Source organism: Zootoca vivipara, chromosome 11, assembly GCF_963506605.1.
Source record: "Zootoca vivipara chromosome 11, rZooViv1.1, whole genome shotgun sequence".
Lineage (NCBI taxonomy): Eukaryota > Metazoa > Chordata > Lepidosauria > Squamata > Lacertidae > Zootoca > Zootoca vivipara.
Genome location: NC_083286.1, coordinates 47905860 through 47919198, shown reverse-complemented (window position 1 = coordinate 47919198; position 13339 = coordinate 47905860). Strand labels below are relative to the sequence as shown.

The following is a 13339-nucleotide window of genomic DNA, read 5'->3' as shown; positions in this document are numbered from 1 at the left end:
AATGGAGATTTTTAATCCTTGCATTGTGAGTAAAAACCTTTAAGGCATTTCTGAAAATACTTTCAGGGTGTAATTTTTAAGGAAACACAGTTCTGTTTTTTTTATTTAAAAAAAAAGTCTATTTATTCTTTACACAGCTGAAAAATCTGCCTCAACTTGGCATTGATAATTTCTTCAAGCGATCAATTCACAGACCAACATAGCGCCCCCCCCCTGCCAATTCTGCAGGACACTGGGACAAGCAGATCCTTTATTTGCAAAAGTGTGATTCTCAGTGCCAGCACTGCAGGATGATCCACATGGATCAGTGTACATCTTTTCTGGCTAGTGCTTCATTTCTCACAGCTTAAATGTATGGCTCTCAAGGGGCATTGGCAGGAAGGGAGGAAACGAGCTTCTTCCAAGCCTAGCTAGCTGCATGATACTGTGAATTTCACTATCATTCAAAGCATCCTCTTGAAAAGAAAATGAAAAGGATAATTTGCAACATGTCTCCCTGCTAAGAATACTGCACAAATTGGGATGAAAATATAACCTGCCAGTGTGTAGGACTCTTTGATTTGTGAAGTTACTATAAGTTGGATTTTGGCTTATTGAATTCAATTACTTTAAGAGAATGGAGCTGTGAAATTTCTTCCTTGGAAAAGCCATAGTCCAGGAGGATATCTTCAGTGTGCTCTCCTATAAACGGATCCCTTTTGGAAGAAGGAGTAGCTGGGGTCCTAGAAAGAAGTGGAGCCGGTCGAGGACTTATCTCCTCCTGGTCATTTTTAAGAAAAGAACCACGTTCTTTGTTGTGCGGATGTGAGGCAGCAGCATCAAAAGCCAAGACTGGTGTCACACAAGCATCTACATCATCGAAGATTTCACACCATTCTGCTTGGGTCTTCTTTGAAAATAAATCTGCAAACATGTTCTTCATTGCAGGCCAGTCAGAGAAACTCATCTGACCAGGAAGATTATAATCATCTAGCCCCAGACCTGAAGAGATAAAAATAAAAATGGGCCAATTTAATTCCCAGAGATTTGCCAAAAGTTGCATTTATTACTAACAACCAGGAACAGTATAAGAGCCAAAGGTTAAAGAGATGGCTACAGGATACGTCTAAAACAGGTTATAGCTACGCACCTCATGTTTACAGATAAACATGCATATCCCCAGTGATGTGCCAATGCGCAAACTTACTTAAGCAACCATTATCTTGACAGTGCATCTCAAACCAGAGAAGGAACACTAGGTTGTTTCAGCCACACAATCTACCTGAACTTCTTGGTTCATCCACATATCACTGTGTTCCTCTGGGAAACTGCAAATACTATCCACCAGAAATGAGCTCTGCTATTTCAGAAGTGTAACCGTGCAAGTCTAGAGCAGCAGAAACAGAGAGCTTTGTGGCATCTTAAAAATGAATACATTAATTGTGGCATGAATGCTTGTAGGCCAAATTGAATGTTATTGGCTTCAAAATAATACAGTAGATAAATCTGACTCTGGCCAACAAATGCTTACGCCACAATAATTCTGATACTGTCTATGTGATCACTTATTTAGAGATATAGCTGGTGCTCTGCACACAGAAGGTCCTAGGTTCATTACTCAGCAACTCCAGTAAAAAGGATCAGGTAGGAAAAGATTGGGAAGACCTGTCCTAGAGACCGTAGAGAGCTGCTACCAGAAAGAACAGGGAAGACAGAATAGGCTAAGCCAGATGGGCCATTGATTTGATTAGCAGAAAGCAACTTACTCTGTTCTACAAATACTACTATATCGAAGGATAAAAGGCAAAGCAAGAGACCCTAACTTGGCAGTGTTTGTTGACTTTTTTTTAACCTTCGTACTCCAATCCAACCCTTGGAATGTGTTAACAAATCAGTTTAGAAACTCAGGTTATCTGCAGCTATATGGCTGCAAATAAAACATTTAAAACGTGCAATGTGACACTAGATGGAGACAGTGAGCTATGCAAAATTCAATGTATTTTTCAAAATGTTTTTTTTTAAAGCATTTACACAGCATTTAAAAAATGTATGTAGATTTCACCTAGGAGTTGTTCTCTCAAGCATAACTAGTTGGAAGAGTACAGGAAATTTATTACAGTAGCTGTATTGAATCAGCAGCACTACTTTTTTGAGCATCCCCAAGAAAATAAAAAAATTCCTTCAGTAGCACCTTAAAGACCAACTAAGTTTTTATTTTGGTATGAGCTTTCGTGTGCATGCACACTTCTTCAGATACAGTGAAATGAAAAAAGTATCATTTCACTGTATCTGAAGAAGTGTGCATGCACACGAAAGCTCATACCAAAATAAAAACTTAGTTGGTCTTTAAGGTGCTACTGAAGGAATTTTTTTATTTTACTTCGATCCAGACCAACACGGCTACCTACCTGTACCCAAGAAAATAATTCATCAGGATCCTATTCTGAATTTTCCCTTACTGAGATGAGAACACAACATCAACAGCTAAAAGATATATATGACAGAGAGAGAACTATAGCAGCAAAAGAAGAGGGTTAGAGAAAGTAGGCACTTATTGGGCTTCAAACTTTGGCTTTTGCCTCTGTGCAAATTTCAAGCATGCCCTATTGGTTCTCATTTTTCAGGCTTAGTGTTGCAACAATCCACATGGTTAATAGAAGGGTATGCTATAGGTTTTGCACAGCTGGCCTCCTATAGCAAGTGTGGGGTCTCTGGAAGGAAAAGGAACCTACTCTATAATAAAACTTCAGGGTACATTTCCATACGTAGCAATCAATCTTACTGCTTTACTGAATAGAAAACAAGCCATCAACAGGAAATGATATCCATGAATATATATTATAGCCCAGGAAATAACTGAAGCCCAAGGCACTAGTTTTTTATATGTGGATATTAAAGTTGAGTGCTTTAATGTTCTAAATTCATTTTATTAGCTTTGAATAAGACAACATGCCTACATGAAGCTATATAAATATGATTATTCAATTATTCCATTATGCAGCTATAGACTATGTAATCTTCAGCAGCTACTGTATTGTTTTATTGTTGCTGGCGCCATGATTGCATTGTTATGTTATTATGCTTTTATACTGATTTGATACCACATTGGAAATCTTTGTTCAATGGAAAGGTGAGACATAACATTTTAAGTAAGTAAATCAAATATTAGTGATCATGTCTCTTCCCACCCTTGCCTTCAACTTGTAGACAACAACAACTTCATTTTTTTAAGATTTCAACACTTCCGTACAATTAAAAATATTACAAAGGAAAATATTGTATTATGGCAAGCATAGCTGCCAAGTTATCCCTTTTTTTAAGGGATTTTCCCTTATGCTGAATAGGCTTCCTCGCGAGAAAAGGGAAAACTTGGCAGCTATGGGCAAGTTTCTTTGCTTCAGATTAAAACAGTTATTAGAAAAGTTTGTCCTATGCCTACTATCCTGAGTAATATACCCAGTTACTAAAAGGAAAAGCAGCCTCATTCAAGACTAAAAATACAAAACAGTTCCATGATAAAAGGAATGATGAATGAAAGTTGAGTGTCAAAGGGACAAGACAAATGAGATGGGGTGACCAAGCATTCCAATTTAGCATTAGACATGGGAGAGAGGGGAAATGGGGCACCAGATGCTGGAATACTGATGTAAACTATCAGTTTTCATTATGAAAGCAAACATCCTAGAGTAATGCTAGCCCCAGATCTAAATTATTATTTTAGTAAGAATCAATGCCAATTTGTGACAGATGGAACTTGCATTAGATTCACAGTGTTTTCTTTTAAGAACATTGTGAACGGTATGGTGTGCTGGATATTAACATCTGTAATCAGTGCTTTTTTCTGGGGGTATGCAGGGGTACACATACCCCTAAACATTTTGTAAATCTTTGTACTTTTGTCCATTTACCATATTTATTTTTCTCAATTTGAACTATAAAACGGTGATTTTCTTGAGTCAAAATGAGAGTAAATATTTTTAAAGAAAAAGAAAACAATGTCTGTAATAGAAATCCTCAAACTGACTCACTATGACTGCCTACTCTAGTAGAAATCTGGTATTCTTTCCTTCCCCTTGCCCACTTCATTTGCTTCCATTGTCCTGATTCAGAAGCAGAGGAGTGTGCATGCAGATGAGCTCATTTCAGTTTGGCGTATTGGGCTTCTTCCAGTCCATATTCTTTGCTCAACTGCCAATCCTTGTAAACTCACAAAATAAGCTTAGACCTTTGTGAAGATGGAAACCAATTGAGAACTTCACTGTAAGGGTTGTTGTACCCATTAGCAAATGTTCTCTGTGCGCACACAGACTTGCCACTTTGTTCTGTCAGCGAACCTGGTCTTGCAGGAGGGTTGAACATTTGCTGATCATTTGCTGATCTGGTGCAACAAATAGATATGTATATAACTAAATCACTGATGAAATAAAGCTAGATAAAGCTCTCGCCTGAAAAACTACAAACTTAGCCAAAGTAGTTCAACAGATTACAAAACAAACATTCTAGGGCTTGAAGCTGAACTGACACAGCTGCAATAAATTCACTAGGTGGCCTTGGGAAAATTCAGTCTTTCAAGCCCCAAGTAGTTCAATTAGCACAAGGACTTCTGGGTGCACAATGGAACTTGCCCTCCCTCTCCTATCACCTCACCCACCCCAAAATCTGTGCTGGATTTCCCTCCAACTCTTCCGAGCAGATTTGGGGAGGGTGTGGAGGCACACAGGGAGAGGAGATGGAGGCAAAGATATGTTGCACAAACAGAAATCCTTGTGCTAACAGAGCTACTTCACTGGCTATAACGCTTGGTTCTCCCATCTGTAAAATGGGAATATTTGTTGTACAGACAAAGGAGATTAATCTTCAAATTACTTTGCATCTTTAAGTGCTACAATACTACTACTAATTTTTGCATATTTGCTCAAAACAGATGGTACCCCAAAACTTCCTCCCTTCCTCCTTTAAAAACACACCTCTTGTAGATTAACTTACCACTGATGAACTGCTTATAGAACTGTGGTTCAAGAGCACCAACAGCCATGAATTTCCCATCTTTAGTCTTGTAGGTTTCATAAAAAGGGGCACCACTGTCCAGGAGGTTCTCCCCACGAGATCTGTTCCAAAGGCCAATGGCCTGCGATTTCCACAGAAAAGAGCTCAGGTACGCTGTGCCTTCTACCTTAAAGACAAACATTTTTTAAAAAACAAAAATATATTAGTAAGAGTGAAAATATTTTTCTGCTAGGTATTCTGACTGAGGTAATACAGTAACACCCTAAACTGACAAAACAAACAAACAAACAAACAAACACCTCTTATTAGCTTTTACATTGCTGCCCACTGTTTGGTAATATTAATTCTAGTCTCGCTAGATAGTCCAAAAATATGTTTCCTACTTTGGATGTCACTAAATCCTTGGCCTTCACAAATGCTTCAATGCAGGGATGGGGTGAGGAACCTGTGGTCCTCTGGGTGTGGTTGGCCTACAACTCCCATCATTCCTGACTTTGGCCATGCTGGCTGGGGCTGGTGGGAATTTGAGTCCAGCAACACCAGCATAGTAGTTTAGAACTGCAGAAAGCAATCTCTCCCCCCCCCATTTTTATTAACTTTCCACTTTTACATTTAAAAATAAACATTTTTGAAAGCGGATTCTTGTTCTTGGAGCTTTGCTGAGCACAGGGCTGGGACAGCCCCTTGCACTACACTTCCCATGTGCCCAATAACTAGCTGTCCGGTGCTTGGGAAGCACTGCACAATGAACTTCGACAAGAGGGTAGTCCCTTTGATCTATCAGATTTGGTTTATGGGGTGGGGCCAGATAATGATTTGGTCCACTAACCCAAAAAGGTTCCATAGCCCTGATTTAAGGCATTATTTGAGGCGGGGTTTCCAGATTAGCTTTGATTGGTTTTTTATTGTTTAACAATTTGCTCATTTTAACATTATATTGTTTTGCAATGCTATCAGTACATTTATTATCAAAGAATAATAGAATCATAGAGTTGGAAGAGACCACAAGGGCCATCCATTCCAACCCAGGGCCATCCAGTTTTTATCTTTCAGCTGATTTGGTCCAGTTTTGATATTTACAAATAAAGAAAATAAAATCAGCCCAAGTTTATGTTACAGACATGAAGTGATGTCTTCTTTCCTTCAGAGCAGAATGCCTTTGAATATTCTGTGCCATCTGTTTCATTCTCCCAGTTCTTAGAATGCCTTGGATGTTCTACAATCTATAGCAGGCACCCCCAAACTTCGGCCCTCCAGATGTTTTGGACTACAGTTCCCATCTTCCCCAACCACTGGTCCTGTTAGCTAGGGATCATGGGAGTTGTAGGCCAAAACATCTGGAGGGCTGCAGTTTGGGGATGCCTGATCTACAGCATCATCTGAAACCAGAAGCTTTATCATTACTACCAAAACTTCCCTAGTGTGGGTTCAGGCTGGACAGCCAGTAAGATTCAGACTCAGTTGTCAGTAAAACAGGACATCTATTAAAGGATCGCAATGTGTTCCAACTTATGAGGAATGGTTGAGGGAGTTGGGTATGTTTAAAGAGGAGACTGAGAGAAGATATGATAGGCAACTTCAAAAATCTAAAGGGCTGTCACATGGAAGATAAAGCAAGCTAGTTTTCTATTGCTCTGGAACAGAGCTTTCCAAACTTTTAAATGTTGCTTTTTAGACATACAGCATTTTGTGACACAGCAATTCAGTTTTACTAGAAAACTGGAGGTTAAACTAACTCCTTTCCAGCCTCGGGAGGAGCACAGGGAGTGTTTGCGTAACACACCTACACACTGCAGCCGACACACTAACGTGGTGGCACACAGTTTGGAAAGCTCTGCAGTCTGGAGGGTAGGACCCAAACCCATGGATTCAAGTTACAAGAAAGGAGAGTCTGACTAAACATCAAGAAGAACTTTCTGGTTGTAAGAGCTGTTCAACAATAGAACAAACTTCCTCAGAAGGTGGTGGACTCTCCTTCACTGGAAGTTTTGGATGGATATATCATGGATGCTTTAGTTGATATTCTTTCATTACAGGGGGTTGGATTAGATGACCCTAAGAAGCCCTTCCAATTCTATGACTTACTCTCACCATGGGATAAAGCAAGTGTAACCCTGATAGCTCCATTTCTACCAAAAAAAACATAGTGATGTAGCACAGAAATACAAGATGGTGAGAGTAGGAATTTTTTGAAATAGCAAAGTTGCAAAACAGGATCTTCTGCTCTTCCTTTCCCCTCTCCCCCCTCCTGCTCATTGTATGTTCAACAGCCTTCCTTAGGCGATAAGAATGTCATAAGAATGTGGGAGGTAAACTGCTGGAGGCTATATAATCTTGTCGAGGATGCCTGATGATCATCTTATGCAGATCCCACATTCCAACCAGTCCAGAGCTGCTCACAAACACATTTCTGATTCTGAAATTCATTAATAACTTCTTAGTTTCAATTCCCACCCACACAAGTACATTACAATGTAATTGTTTCTTTTTAATATGTAAAATATTTGAAATTAAATTATTGTACAGTCGTACCTTTACTTACATATCCCTCTGGATACGGAATCTTCAGGTTATGGCCACGGCAAACCCAGAATTGCATACTTCCAGGTTTCGCCGTGTGCACATGCACAGAAGCACTCGATTGCGCCGCGCGTGTGCACAGAGGCACGTAATTTCCTGGATGTGGACAGACCCCTAGAACGAATTAAGTTCATATCCGGAAGGGTCCACTGTAGTTCCAATTTTAAATAATCTGACTGTTTTGGATAATTATTGACCAACTCTGTCCATGGATGAACATGCCTGCCATTCCTCTCATTACTGCTTTTCCTCCTCTGAACCCCATATATCCAGCCATAGCTATATAATATGATGTGTTTATTTATTATTTAATGTAAAATATTTCAAGGCTGCTGTTCTGGGCAATTCTTGTCTAAAGCTGCATACAGCAATAAACCAAAAGAAAAGAAAGATCAACAATACAAATAACATAAAATCCAAACTCCTCAGGATCACATATCTAATGGCAGGCAGCCTGCTTAGAAACAGAAATGTTTGTAGCTGCCAAAATATGTGCAATATAATAATGTGTTACAGCAGATATGAACATCAGCACCCAGGATTATTCACTATTTCTACAGTTGTGGAAGCTTCCATACCCTTTGCCTTATTGAGAAATTAGCAAACAAAGATTAATGTTGAGCAAGTGCCAGAAAGAGCATTTCAGATGGAATTAGAACTGCTAGGTTCTATCCACAGCAAACTATTGTAGTTATGTTACCTACAGAAGTACTTGTAATGAAAGCATGAGCAGAGACCCAGCTGTTGAATAAATATGAATTAATCTGATGCCAAAATAATTTGATGCAACAATAAATCAAGAGAAGAGATGACCAAGAAATTAGCTTGATTTAACAAAGGAAATCCCCATATCCAGCTGGTTTTGCTCATCTCATCCAGAGAATCTGGCAGCTGTGTTCGAAGGGGGTGCGAGTCAGACACACAACAGAGCACTAAGAACTGGATGTGGCTGAGCAAAGAGAGGACAAGTTTTGGCTACAGGTATCTCGGGGCATAAATGAATCAAGATCAACACTAGATGCCACCATATTGGCACAACGTTGGGTGGACTACTACGCTGAACTTTTTTGAGAACAAACAGGGCAATCACCCAATGCCAAGGTGATCATCGATCTGTCAAATTTACCAGAGTGGCAAGCGGTGACCCCTGCAGAGATAAAATCTCTGATAGAGTTTAAAACTAAATAAAGCACCAGGTGAAGACATGATGCCGTGAGAACTATTTAAGACACATATGGGCTGGTGGCAACCCATCCTGGCTAAGCTCTGTTGTTGTTGTTTAGTCGTTTAGTCGTGTCCGACTCTTCATGACCCCATGGACCAGAGCATGCCAGGCACTCCTGTCTTCCACTGCCTCCCGCAGTTTAGTCAGACTCAGGTTCGTAGCTTCAAGAACACTGTCCAAACATCTCGTCCTCTGTCGTCCCCTTCTCCTTGTGCCCTCCATCTTTCCCAACATCAGGGTCTTTTCCAGGGAGTCTTCTCTTCTCATAAGGTGGTCAAAGGTGGATCTTCTTGCAGTCCATGGGACTCTCAAGAGTCTCCTCCAACACCATAATTCAAAAGCATCAATTCTTCGGCGATCAGCCTTCTTTATAGTCCAGCTCTCACTTCCATACATTACTACTGGGAAAACCATAGCTTTAACTGAATCGCTTTTACAGAACTACGATTCCAATTGATGCAGTGTTGGATGGGCAGTACGGTAAGAGAGACTCTGTCTGTATGGACAACCCTGTGTCGAGGACCTGTGCCATTATTTATTGCAGTGCCCGTTATATATAGACCCAAGAGACCAATTTATAAAACCTGTTTACGACTGGAACACATTTGAATAGGGTGGAAAGGGTGAAATGGCTGCTAAGCGACACCGACAACTTTGTTACTTATAAAGTAGCACTTTATGCATTGGCAGCTAAGAAGATCAGGAGGCAGGAACTAGACAAAATAGCAGTCAAAGTGCAAAGGGGATTCGGATATTTAATTTGGCACAATTTACCAGAGAATCTTCTGCTATTCTGTTCTATTTAATGCAACAAATAATTTTAGTAGCCGTGACCGTGGTTTTATTGTATGTCCGGGGCCAATTATTTTTATGGTTGTTGTTGTTGTTGTTGTTTTGTTCTTCTTCTGAATGATGTCATGGCCTATGGCTAGTGCAATAAAAAGTTTAATTGGAATTGGAAATAAGAACTGGATACAAAAAGGGTTTTATGCACTGATGTGTTGGTCTTAAAGTACAAACAGTTCCACATGCCCTATCTTTAACAGTCTGTAACTTGTTTTGTTTTCTTTAACTTACCATACTTGCATCAATGACTTGCCCTTTGCCGGATTTTGTACGTTCATAGAGTGCCATAATGATGCCCATTGCACACATAACACCGCCACCAGCAAAATCAGCCAGAAGATTGATAGGAGCATAAGGATTTTCATCTTTTCTGCCAAGTTTTGACAACACACCTATATACAATAATAGATATACACAAAGTAATAATGAAATCAATTTCCCCAGTTATGAAAGCCATATGAATGTCTTCTAAACACAGTTATGTATAGTCATCAATTTTCTAACAATCTCCAATTAAATTCTTAGGCTGCTGAATGCATTGTACTGGGGTGGAGGCTTTGCAAAGAGACACCTGGGGAAAATGCTTGCCAGGTCTTCAATATGGTTTTTAGCAACAAACACGTGTATAAGCCTTTCATTGAAAACAGGCGGGAATTATAACTAAGTCCCTTGCATTGAAAGACCCACTGAAGAATTCCTAATATAGAAACGTTTTCTCTGATTGATAAAAAACTATGGTTTGCTTTCTAATCAATAAGTTTCAAGTATTTTTTCCAGTAAATAATATTATTTTCATGATAGCTTTATTACTATATTTCACACAATCTACTCAAATATACCATTGCTGCTCAGCAGTGCAATCCAATGAATGTTTACTTGGGAATAAGTCCCCCTGTGTTCAATAGGATATATTCCCAGCCCAAACCATCTTCAGGTCAGGAAGAGTTAACAACCATTTCATTCATTTATTAATTTAGGTAATTTAATTTAGGTAATCATTACTATTTCAAAGAAATATTGAAGTATCACAAAGTATCACATTATAAAAGTAAACATAGACAGAATTTACTGTGAACCTCAAACAGTTGGACTCTGCAGCAAAGTCCATAGGTATGCTCTTCCCAGCAAAACAAAAGCAAAACACCCTAAAGGTTGATGTTGAACTATAGCCTTGGTTTACTATCCAAATAAAAATAAATGATTGGCCAAATGCAAAAAAATTTTTAACACTGATGAATTACAACCAAGCATGTCTGCATAATAATAGTAATCATTTTATTTGTACCCCAACCACCCATTTGTACCCCACAGCCTCCTAATTAATGTTTATATTAACCACAAATCTCTTTCAAGTTAATTATTATTAAATATAGGGTTGCTGTTTTTTTAAAAAAGAAATTAAGTCACACAATGTACCTGACACAGCCAAGTAGTTGATATCATGACCTGCCAACTTGGCATATTTTCCCAACTGTCCAAATCCCGTCAGCCTAGCATAGATGAGTTTGGGATTGTCCTGGAGGAGGATATCTGGGCTAAGACCAAGTTTTTCCATGACACCTGAACAGGAAGATAAAATAAGTCAACTCTACTTAAAAAAATAAGAAGCAGATCAACATATGTGAAGGTATAAATAGTATTATAGAGAGTATGAAGTTATACACATATTGAATATGAAGTCAGAATTGTCACATGACCATATTTGAGTAGCCTGTTCCATTTTCTTCTCTCTCTTTAACGGAATATTCTGTATGGCTAGTTTTTGTTTTCAAATTTTGGGGGAAAGAACCCAGAGCAACTTTTGATAGGACACAGGTGCTTTGTGCTTCCTTTTCTATGCTCCTTCAGAAGTTCAGACTGGAACATTCACAGGTCTTCTCTTCTGGTGGGTATATACACAAGTTCTTGATGCAAGGAAAACTTGCACTACTCCACAGGGAAAGCTGTAAAAGTTAAATTTCAAGCAAAAGAAGACAGATAATAAGTCACCCCTAGGTATTTGCTCTCTGTTTGACTTTGGGCATTTACATTAATGACAGAGGGGAAGTGCAAGGCAAATTTTTCCTTTCCACATTTTCTCAATGGCATGTGAAGTGAGTGTAGATTCGAATGATTAAAAGCCGAATGTATATGACTTTTAAAAAATCTGCTTCAGAGAATAGTTTATTCCAAGACATTTTGGCACTTGAGGCAAACCACAGAATGGTGCCTCCTCCCCACTAGGGTAGAAGGGTCGAGTCTATATCAGGAAAAAGTCGGACATAAAGATCTACATTGGGATCCGCTGCCCTTTGTGGATCCTGCCACCTGAAGTAGTCACCTCACCTTGCTTTATGGGTGGGCCAGCTCTGCTCTACTCCTGTGAGCAACCCAAGTGTCAGTGCAGATAAAAATGCAGTATTTAATTAACACCTGAAACACAAACACAGAAGATTCACCTCTGTGAATGGGGGGTGGGAGGGAGGAAAATGCACCATGGCATTTTCCATGTGAAAGTAGTTGCTTGTGATTGTTCAAATGTTTCTGTCCTAAGTATTACACTGCCCCTGTGAGCAAAACCACACACATCCTGCAGCTGAATCTCAAATCCAAACTGTGGGCACAGTTAATAAAATTAACTTGAGCTGCTACTTTTTTAAAAAGTGAAGATTCTTTTTCCATGGGTTTAATTAAAAAAAAACTTCCACGTATTGCAAGCAGGTACAAAAATGCTCGTCGCACTTTACAAAGCTATTTATTGTCTGCTTGTTGTTGTTGTTTATCTACAAGCCATATCGATAAACATCTGCATTTGGGGGGGGGGGGCTTATGGAATTTTTCCTTGGGAAGGCAGAGAAGCGTCGCCACACAAACTGAAGGCGGGGGTTGGGTGAGGAGAAAAAAATGAGGCACAAGGCAACAACTGTCAGGGCAAAAATACCTCCCAAGAAAGAGTAACTGCGGTCCCTTCAGAAGGTCGCTGGACTACAACTCCCACAATGCTTTAGCGTCGGCCACGGTTAGCTGGGGCGGCTGGGAGATGGAGTCCAACCCGCGCCCACCGTTTTTGAGGCCTCACTGTTTTTGGGGTGAGGCTGCCTCTCATCCCCACCCCGCTACCAACCCTTCACGTCCTACTACGAAGCGGCAACTGCCTCCCACCCCACAGCCTTCGCCCTGCTGCGAGGGGGGACACCAACACCGTCCCGCCCCGCCCCCCAAAAAACATTTCCCCGCTGACCCTTCGCGACCCACAAGCGGTTCGGCACCTGGTCTAAAGGGCTCGATGAGCACATCCGCCTTCTGGCAGAGCCGCCTCAGCGTCTCGGCGCCCCGGGGCTGCTTCAGGTCGAGCGCCAGGGAGCGCTTGCCGCGGCCTTGCACGTCCGACGACACGGCCGCGCGGGGAGAGCGGTCCACCCGCACCACCTCCGCCCCGAAGTCGGCCAGGATGAGGCCGCACAGAGGCGCCGGCGCCAGGCCCGCCATTTCCAGCACCCTCACTCCGCGCAGCGCCATGGCCGAGAGAATAGAAGGCAGGCAGGCAGGCTCTCCCTCAGCTCAGACGCAGCCGAGTCGGATTTGGCGCCTCCTCCTCGCCCTCCCGGCGCACGGTTCCGAAGGTTAATAAGGCCGGTGCCTGCAGCAAGCCGAGGATACGACCCTGTATGGCCTTGCCAGGGAGCAAGCCCCGTTCGGCCCAGTGAGGCTTCCTGTCAGAGT

General features: G+C 40.9%; 1 protein-coding gene across 1 annotated transcript; it reads right to left on the bottom strand.

Annotated features, from left to right (window-relative positions):
• Positions 1–68: 68 nt before the first annotated feature.
• AMACR (alpha-methylacyl-CoA racemase) lies at positions 69–13339 on the bottom strand. Its single transcript, XM_035100649.2, has 5 exons — positions 12886–13339; positions 11054–11197; positions 9869–10029; positions 4966–5152; positions 69–981 (listed from the first exon to the last, which is right to left on the bottom strand). Exons 1-5 carry the CDS (start codon positions 13133–13135, stop codon positions 572–574), a joined length of 1152 nt encoding a protein of 383 aa, XP_034956540.2. The 5' UTR covers positions 13136–13339; the 3' UTR covers positions 69–571.

What these genes read in the sequence shown, in the direction of transcription:
- AMACR (XM_035100649.2), bottom strand. Translation starts at nt 13,135, where the DNA reads ATGGCGCTGCGCGGAGTGAGGGTGCTGGAAATGGCGGGCCTGGCGCCG. An exon ending in CAACTACTTGGCTGTGTCAG is followed by an intron (nt 10,030 to 11,053) that starts GTACATTGTGTG and finishes TATTGTATATAG; the next exon opens with GTGTGTTGTCAAAACTTGGC. An exon ending in AAGTCATTGATGCAAGTATG is followed by an intron (nt 5,153 to 9,868) that starts GTAAGTTAAAGA and finishes TTTGTCTTTAAG; the next exon opens with GTAGAAGGCACAGCGTACCT.